At 36.4% G+C, this 9,893-nt stretch overlaps 3 protein-coding genes across 3 annotated transcripts; 1 reads left to right on the top strand and 2 right to left on the bottom strand.

Moving 5' to 3' along the window:
• Positions 1 to 3,556: 3,556 nt before the first annotated feature.
• Positions 3,557 to 4,408, top strand: AK88_03905 (uncharacterized protein; the record flags this gene model as incomplete). The annotated part of the gene is made up of 1 exon (XM_012481515.1): positions 3,557 to 4,408. One exon carries the CDS (start codon positions 3,557 to 3,559, stop codon positions 4,406 to 4,408), a length of 852 nt encoding a protein of 283 aa, XP_012336938.1.
• Positions 4,409 to 4,724: 316 nt separating this feature from the next.
• On the bottom strand, positions 4,725 to 5,236 carry AK88_03904 (uncharacterized protein; the record flags this gene model as incomplete). Its single annotated transcript, XM_012481514.1, has 2 exons — positions 4,725 to 4,923; positions 5,079 to 5,236. The coding sequence occupies 2 exons, from the start codon at positions 5,234 to 5,236 to the stop codon at positions 4,725 to 4,727; spliced, it is 357 nt and encodes a 118-aa protein (XP_012336937.1).
• Positions 5,237 to 6,043: 807 nt separating this feature from the next.
• Positions 6,044 to 7,798, bottom strand: AK88_03903 (uncharacterized protein; the record flags this gene model as incomplete). Its single annotated transcript, XM_012481513.1, has 1 exon — positions 6,044 to 7,798. The coding sequence occupies one exon, from the start codon at positions 7,796 to 7,798 to the stop codon at positions 6,044 to 6,046; it is 1,755 nt and encodes a 584-aa protein (XP_012336936.1).
• Between the last annotated feature and the right edge of the window lie 2,095 nt (positions 7,799 to 9,893).

Raw genomic sequence — 9,893 nt, 5'->3', positions numbered from 1 at the left:
TTTTTTTTTTTTTTTTTTTTTTTTTCGATTTTAAAAATAAATAAATAATGCCCTAACATGCAATATAAAAAAATAAAATTTATGGCCCATTTTTTTTTTTTTATGCTGTACTTATATATACGTACATATATAAAATATTTAAATAAACATTGCCAAGGACTTTTTTTTCTTTTTTTTTGGACGATGCTGGTCTTTTTCTGAGGGCTAATGTTAATTATATGCTTTTGCGTAGGCAGGGTTTATATACATTTTACAATGGCGTACGTTTATAGCAGCACGTGGCATAAAAAGGCACATAAATTAACTGGTCATGTGGTCCATATAGTTCCCAATGACGTTATGTATATATATGTACATTTTCAGCGTACATTTACATACAGAATTAGCACTACGGGAAACAAATTTGATGATTTTTTTATCCATGTACGAAATAAATATATAGTTCCGCCTCATTGTCTTTTGCTACAAGCATAAAATATGTGCCATATGATGAGAACCGTGTTCATGTAATATATATCATGGTGTCCTTTTGTACGTTCTGTGGGTCTTTATACCCGTGGGCAAGGGGGGCCAATAAATTATTTTAATTTTTGCTATAACGAAGGGTGGACAGCGTTACAGATGGTACAAAATGAACAATTTCTCTTTCCCTCCTGTTTTCAATTCCAAAAAATGGCAAATGTTTACGCAAATGAATTATTATTCCCCAACTTGGGCACGTGGGCTGGGTTGGAGTCCATTATTCATTTGAAAATTGTGAGTCCTCGAAATGGCCACAACACACCAGCGTCTGTGCGTACGTATATGTTAGTACTTTAGTGCGCACAAACACTCATGCCTCTAATCAGCCCCTCCGTTTGTAAGATTACCATGTTGGACCGCAAAGTGTGAAAAGGCTGTGAATGCGTAGGTATTGTGAAAATTTTAAATAATTCTCAATGGACAGTGCTCAACGGTCAGTACATAGTAGTAGTGGCAAGTTTTGCGGCCACCTGACATACGCATTTTACACTAAAAAGGAAAATGCAAAATTATGGGATAAGCATGTGGCCGCAGTTTCATGTGTATATGAGAAGTTTAAAATAGGCTCTCCCCCTTGTGCGCTCTGCGCGCACTAGCAGTGCAAAGACAACACATGATATGAATTTCCCCCAATGGAAATTATATATATAGGACAATCGAACAAGGGGACATATAACCTACTTCTCCCATACATATCGGTTCATCTGAGGAGCTTTACGGAACTATTGTGTCAAAACGTATAGAGGTCAAAAAAGAAAAAAGAAAAATCCACACGGGGAGAAGAAATCAATTACCATGGGCAAACAATTTAGCCGAATGCTTCAATCCTATTGTCCCTATATGTGTAATAATCTAGATAATAAAAAAATATTATTAAATGGGGAAAAAAAACGAAATGCGTTACACATTCCTATAACGTGCGAATAAGAGCTTGATCTGAGCTAAATTAGCCTAGAGGGACAGTACACCATATATAACCTTTTATCAGTTCCTTTTCGTATGAGTTATAAATACGATGGGTGCGGTGAACCGTTCGTACCAAACAACAAAACGTATGTGTGCCAAAGAAAATATAAAATGTGTTCTTTATATAATAAGGGAAAGGAAAATAAGTAGAACACCCTCTTTCACAATCAGGTGGAATAACATAATACCTGAGAAGTGCTCACACTCGTTGCTTATTAACAATTTGAAAAGGGAAATGGCAGACTTTAGTGTGAGTTAATATAGAACAGTATAGGAGAGGCACGTAAATAAAAGCAGCAATAATTATACAACGAAACTGTACCACCTATTATCCTACTACATTATTTTTACAATTTCGAGGTGAATAAACCGATAAATATATTGGAAGGAAGCGTAAAAAGGAACGAATGAAAAAAAAAAAAGTAAATTGCCTCACAAAAAGAGCACTAATTTATTTATTCCGAATTTTCCTGCTATATATTTTTTCTATAAAAAGGTGACCGAATTTTATTCAAACGGTAAAAAGAATAGTTACCTACATTTTATAATTTTGCAAAAATGCTTTTTTGTGGTAACATAAAAAAGCGCAGTTAGCGCTGTTCATTCATTATTTTTTCCACATCGAGGAATGGCGAAAAAAAGAAAAATGTGATGGGAAATAAAAAGGAGAAACAAAAAAATTACGCGCAGTAGAGATGATATTAGAACTTTTTAAGTAAATATTTAAAGCACTCGGGGGTGCTCCTAAAAAAGTTGGGGTTATGCAAAAGATTGATTCGTTATATTTGTTGGAGAATGGCATACTCATAAGATGAAATATGCCACGGGCAAAAATTTTGCTGTTAGCACCTTCCAAGTGGAAAGTCTATAGCTCATCACAGTCAGCTGAGTGCAATGCTCTGCTCCGAACTACGCCAGGGTAATTCGTGAGCTACCCCAAACGACAGCCAGGTAAGTTGACTTTCAATAGGCCTCGTTTGCACTGTGTTATTTTTTCCATGCTGCAATTGTACCTCATCGGTTTGCATCAGCAAAGTGCTTTTCTCCCCACGCCTTTTTTTTGAGGCCAAGCGGATCAGGTGTTGCGCTTTTTTTTTTTTTTTTTTTTAAAAATAACTTTTTATACCTATTGGCAAATGGTGTTCTTCTCTTTCTCGATAATTTCTTTTTTTTCTACTTTTTGGTCATAACAAATGTACACGTAAATGAGTACATTTCTGCAGTTCTTTAACGCTGCGTGTTTCTCATGTTGTTCCTTTTTTTTTTGTTTGTTTGTTTATTTTTTGTTCCTCTCCTCTGAGGAAATATCCTTTTTTTTTTGTGTATGCAAAACTGACCATTAGGTCATAATTGTTACTTAAGGGAATGCGGAAAGCTAGTACGAATCGAAACGCCAATAAATTCACAAGTGTGCTCATATAAGCACAAGTTGCAACCTAAAATGGGGTGTGGGATGAGTAGGAACAGAGTGGTGTAAAAGAAGTTGCACGTCCAACAAGGACATGCGTAATGTAGAGATAAACTGTGGCCGCCATCCTACGTGCACATATATTTTATATTCACATAAGGCCGGTACACATAATTTGTGCTCTTATGTTCCCATTCTCTCTTTACGCCTCTCCTTCTATCACATTTTTGCCGTTCCAAGTTGGATAAAGTGGAAGATTTACGCAGGGGCGATTTTCCTACTGTTGTGCAATTATGCCTTGCAGCGTTTTTAAGAATGAGCGAGGGAAATGTGCTATAAAAATGAATCCTGAAAAGGGGAAGTGATCCGTATATTTTTTTTTTTTTTTTTTTTGTCTAACAAAAAAGGAGGCATTTTTTTCTGTGCGAAGTGTGTCTTAGGTAGACCACAGATATCTCATATCCTGACAACCAACTTGTTCACGCTGTCCTCTTTTTTATTTACTCCAAGTTTTCGTAAGGTCTCACACTATTATAACCTACCATCATTACGGAACAAGGGTCACTTTAGCGTGGCGTTATCCCTTTAGGGGGGAAGCAGAATCTTATACTGCAAAATTTACAACTTCACAAATATATGTAGTAAGCACGTGTGCACCAAATGAATAAAAACTTCGCTCAAATATTGGAGGATTTTTTATCTGATGGGAATAGAAAGCACAGACGGCATGGTGATGACGGCACGAATGAGGAGAACATACCACATTTTATGAAACAGGACGCATCGAACTTGTTCAAAGATGATATAGGAAAAACATTAGAAAAAAACAACTTTTTCAAATATACAGAATATTCATTAAGTAGCCTGTACATGTCAGACAATCAAATTCCCTTAGAAGAAGATCCAAAATATGAAACGTTTATAAATGTTTTAACCAAAGCATCTGATGTTAATAACGAATATAAGTGGGTTGATGATTATTTCAAATTTGACGTGCAAGAAGAATTTAATATATTAGCACCACGATCTCAAGACAGGGATTTTTTGTTTAGGAAATATTTACATCCAAATCAGTTAAAAAATATTTGCCTACTACGAAAATATGAACAAGCGGCTATTTCAAAAACGCCGGAAAAAAATAAAGTGGATGCTAAAATAGTGTCTGAATATATTGTTCACGATAGTTACAGGAAAATTATGAAAGCACTAAATTATAAATTGAGTCACAGGATTTTTACACAAGCGCGTATTTTTCACAGTAAATATGGAAACAGCGATCATATAATTATACTGGTCGTGCGGCATTATAAGGATGAGAGTTTTCTTCATCCACTTTTTCACGACAGGGCACTTGTTCAAATAAAGTCCTACTTAAATGATAATAAATACGCCGATATGACTCAGAAGAATTTGCTAAACTACACAGAGATTTTCAAGCCGTACGTCTCATTGAGAAAAGTGGACAACAACTTTGTGGAGCAAATTAAGGACAGGTATTACGGCGCCTTTTAAATTGCACCACTGATAAAAATTTTCGCTCGTCATAAGCGCCCCCGCATGGGTTTTACCTGGTGACCCATGTATGTATACCTGCAAAGGAAGGGAGCGTGCCCCCTTTGTCCATTTAGCCCACATTCCGCAGCATTTTTTTTTTTTGTGCCCAACTTCATAAGACGCACCCCACTTGGCTCTTCTTCGAAACACTTGTTTCCGTACAACTTCGTTTGTGTAGGGGGTTACTGATTGGAGCTTTTACTCATCAGATCACTCAAACGCGCTTTCTTCGAGTCACCCTCACATTGATGAGTAGCGTACGCGCCTCCTGTAGCTAATTTCCACGTGATACGGGATTCTCCAGTTCTTCCTGCATACATGTGTCACCCTCCACCGTGGTGCCCATGTCAATGGGTGCCGTGTTAGTTTCCATGCTGGAGTGCAATTTGGGTGCGTTAAAATTGTGTGCCATGTCGTTTACCTCACCTTCATCTTCAGAACATTCGAACTCTTCGCATATTTCAAAAATATCTCTGATTAAGGAGGTACACATAAATATGAATTATGCGATGTGTCAGGGTTCAGCTTTTGATGGGCACAGTTCAAATTACCTACACAGTTTGCACGATTTGCTTGCGCATTTTTGTGTGTACTCTCATTTGCCGCATTTTTGTCTAAGTGACCATACCCCCTGTTGGCGTTTTTCCAAAACTGGTAGCAACTTTCAGCATCAGACAAGGTCGAATTGGAGAAAACTTCATCTTCTTCACACATGGAAGTTTCTCTACTCTGGCTCAATTTTGTGGAGGCCTCATTTTTTGGGAACTCCGCTTCCTTTAAATGCATGGTGTACGCCCCTTCGGTTTATTATATACGCCACAAAAGAAATGCACGCTTAACAATTCCCCTAGGTGAAATGTTTTTACTATATTTGTGAGCTGTACTCACTTTTTATTTTTACCAATTGGAGTTTGCTCACACGTGCAAACAGGCTATACGGAGCAAGTGGAGCAGCTTGGACAAATTTTTTGTTTTTCCCTCGTAGTGCTTACAAATGTGATAACGTGATCGCGTTTGTCCACTTTCATACTTTGTATTTTTTTTTTTTTATGTTAAAAGCTTATGTGACTTATTTTGTTCGTCTAGTGAACCTACTTGCACATCTGCAGCGCCGCGGTGAAAGGCGTAAGGTTCCCATTTTAAACGCAGCGTAGGTATAAATCACCCGCTTGTAAAAGAATTAAATTAAAATGACAAATATGAGACATAGTCAAATTGAGCCAGTTCAGACGAATGAAACATATTTGGGGGGGGAAGAAAAGTCTTAAAAATGGGAAAAATATTAAAAACGCGGAAAAGTAAAAAGACATGAAGGAAATGTGAATGAAAGGCGAATGGAACGTAGCAGCTTCGCACATATATCAGATACCAAATGGAGCAAATCGGGGATTATAAATCCAACAAACACAACTCAAAGGGATGAATTAAAAATCGGTGAGAGTAAAGGTGCAAGGAGGAAGCTACAGACAAACGCAACAGTGAAAAGGAAGCCGGTGTAGGTTAGTGATGTAATTCGAACGACCGCACGAATTGCACCAGAAAAGGTTGGCCGCTTGCCACTCTTTTTAGTGTCTTTCCGGACGAGCTGCACCATCATTGCGCCTCCGTTTTTCCTACCTCATTTTCCTTAACTTCCGCTTCAGGAACTGGCTCGGTGGATAATGGCTCGACGCCCACTGCGGGTCCCTTCTTAGTATCCTCCTCCTTTTTCTCATCTCCAGAAAACTGCTGCCTGAGAAGAGCCACTTCCCTATCCACATTTTCTATGTTTTCCTTAAGCAATTGTATACTTCGCGTGAGAGCCTCAAATAATATCTTGAAGTCCTTTATATCTAAACTGAAAGTGTGAATAATTTTCTGCATTTCTGACACATTATTTGCCGTTTCCTCGGACTCCTTTTTCACTTGAAGGACATAGTTTGAAAACCTCTTTATCTCATTTCTCATGGTCATAATGGACACACTTGTGCATAGAGGTGCAAACCTACACACATTTGAGGTGGGGTCGTTGTTAGCATTTTTGCCTCCAAACAGGAAGAAAGCCTTTGTCTGTGAATGCAAATTTAACGTACCATAATCGTAACAATTATGAATCTGCTTGGATGCTATCTGGCAGTTAAACCAACAATTGGAAGGTATATCATATACATACAAATCAGGGATGGAATAATTTGAAAACCACCCAGAACATAACCCACCACTGATCCACATATTCTTATCAATAATGACAGCTCCATGTTTCCATCTAGGACAAGGGGCTTCCCCAGAGGAATTTTTCACCATGGTCCAATTCTCATGATTGAAATTATATACCCATAACTCATCTGTTGGGGTCCCTTTATTTGTCGTGTCCCCTCCAAAGAGATAAAGAAAACTATAATTCACATTATCTTTTGTAACTCTATCTAGCCAAACCATGGAAGCAAAGACTCTTCCCGATGGACATATCCCTTTATGCTTTATTTCTGACCATTCTCCACCAATAAATTTATGACCCGTATTTAACAATTCGTTATTTCTGTTCAGTCCCCCCCAAATAACAGTCGTATAAGTACTAGAACAAAATGTGTAAGAATGCCCATATCTTGTTCCTGGAATGGATGCTAATTTGTAGGTATACTTGGACCATGTGTCTTCCATAAAGTCATACATGTAGCAATCTTTTGCCAGTACGTTTGGCCCACATAATCCTCCAAATAGTAATAAGGATGGGTTGTTATTAATATTATATGTTAATGTCATAGAGCAGTAAGCTCTTTTCCCTGGATTTACACTTAACTTTTTAGAGGTAAATGTGTTGAGGCCATAAGTAAATGTTAGAAACTCATCCAGATATTCATTTTTCGAATTAATTCCCCCGTATATGAAGAACTCATTTTCGTATTCTACTATAGAGTGGCCATATTTTTTTGTAAACACTTTGTTATCATGATAAATATGTGACAGAAAAAATTCTGGTGGGGACATGACACAATCCGCTACTCTTGAGTTGGGGCTGGGAGTGGGACTAGGTTTCCCTTCTTCATTCAGCTGAGAGGCACTATATAAATTTTTAAACGATTTGGATTCGTTTCCAGATAGCATATGATCATCTTGAGACCCCTTTTTCGTCACGGCATATTTTGTTGATGCGAACGTTCCTGATTTTTGTATTGATAATTTTCCATTCACTTCCAAAGAATTGTCAACACTTGGCATGCTGCTGTTTTTGCTGAACAGCCCACTCTTGTCTGGCGTGTAATTCTGTGAAAGAGTGGAGTTTCCGGACTTTTTCTTTTTGAAGAATTTCTTTTGCTTTTCATTTTCGGAAAACTCCTCAGTTTCGGAAAAGTCTGATATATCCGACATTTTGCTGCTGCTGGGTGGGGGCGCACAGGGTGATATGATTTTAATTCGTGGTGTTATTCCGTTGGTGTTGGTGTGGAGGTTGATCCAAAACACTGCAGTAGATCTTTTTGAACAAACGGTACTATTGGTCCTTTTATTCTTTCTTTTGATGGCGAATGGAAGAGAACCTTGTGTCGTTGGAAAAATTCATCCATTAAGAGGCTCATAACATGAGATTTAGCTGCAGCTTATGAAAAATAAGGAAATTCAGCCTGTTTGGTGTTGCCTCTCTTTCCTCACTTGATCGTTCATATGTACTTATTCAGGCATGTATACGCATTTATCGCGTTTTCTTCAACTTGGGTATTTAATCACAGTGTCCAATTTGTAGGAGAAATATTGGGAGATCAAAACGACGAAACTTTTTTTTTTTTTAAAAACAACTTCGCTATTGATATACCCTTTAAAAATGAAAGGGAAGACAAGCAAACTTACAAAGAAAAATGTCAAATGAGAAAAACATAATATTGGGGCACTATTGAGGGGTGTCAACAAACATCCGATAAGTACACATATATATATTTGCCGATATATGCAGACTTTTTCAAGAACATATAAAAAGACAACAAATTTTACAACACTTAAAAAAGCTTACGTGAAAAAAAAAAAAAAAAAAGACGCATAATGAGCCTCACATAATTACGAAGAAATGTTACACACATTAATTGAGAATAAAAACGAAAGCGTTATTTTAACAACAAGCAATTTTTAATCATACAAATATTTATTAATACTTGTATGGTAGTAAAAAAAAAAAAAAAAATCCATTTTGCACACAACAGCTAGCTGTTTACAAACATTTCAAAGTTTTTTTTTTTTTTTTTTTTTTTTTTGTGCCCTCTTGTTTTACTTTTTCGTTTTAACAATATATATATTGGCATAAGATGAAGTCACATGAACATTTTTAAACATTTACATTCACATGCCGTATTTGTGAAAACCTCATTCTTTTGTGCCTTTGTTTTGAGAAAAAAGCTCTACATTTTGAATAAACATGAAATTTGTAAAAAAAAAAAAAAGACATGTGCCTATTACATACTCGTATAATAAATGTTGAGCCTTAATAAGCACCACACAACAGAGTCATTATGTAGAGGTTGTGTGGAACAGTCACACGCGCAAATTTATGCATATCTCTTGGTGCGCGTAAAATTGTATACAGGCAGAAAAATGAAAAGAAATATGAATTCATTTAAAATAAAAAAAAATCAGGTCTAGGTGTTAAGAGGTTGCGTTGTTATAGCTTGAATCACGTCTTAAATATAAATCTTCGACGTAGTTTATTTTTTGCAACTCCCTTTTGCATTTCATTGCATGTCAAAATAAATGTAAGACAGCTCAATTTGTCAATATGGTGGAAAACATGAAGGCACAGTGTGGGAAATAGATTCACTCTGTCTCAAAAAAAAAACACGGATGTCAGTAATCAAAATGTTTAATATGGTACAGGCGGAAAAAATATATGCATATTTACAGTTCTGCTTAACTAAGCACAAAATGCTGTACAGCGCATGTCTGAATAAAAAATGTTCCGTGCAAAAAATTCGGGTTTATTTTGGTAACAGTTCAACCATGTTCATTCGGGTTGAAAAAAAAAAAAAAAAAGAGGCACATGTGTAAAGCAGAAATGGGTATACTCTGATGTTCCTTTTTTTAAAACTTTCGAGAATTTTTTTTTTTTTGGGGGGGATGTTGCATAGTAACCTAGTTGCTTTCACGCATTCAAATAGGTGTCAACATTCTTCATAGACAAGCCTTACGATGTAATATTAGGTTAGGCCGCGACAGTTAAAAAAAATAATAATATATGGTGCGACATGACCTTAACATGTGCATTATTTACGACATTTTTGACCTATTGTAAGTCAGTTCAAATTTTATATTTTAAACAGGATAGAAATGTTCTTTGTCTAGTTTTATGTTCCGGGTGTGTTTTGCTTGCTCGCTTTTTTGTTTGTGTTATTTTTGTTGTATTTTATTATTTTACCCATTTGCTGTTGTTTCACTGGTGCATTATTGTTGCATGCTGCTATTTTTTTTTTTTTTTTTTTTTTTT

This window comes from Plasmodium fragile (assembly GCF_000956335.1).
Source record: "Plasmodium fragile strain nilgiri unplaced genomic scaffold supercont1.49, whole genome shotgun sequence".
In the NCBI taxonomy this organism is placed as follows: domain Eukaryota; phylum Apicomplexa; class Aconoidasida; order Haemosporida; family Plasmodiidae; genus Plasmodium; species Plasmodium fragile.
This window is presented reverse-complemented; position numbering and strand designations above follow the sequence as displayed.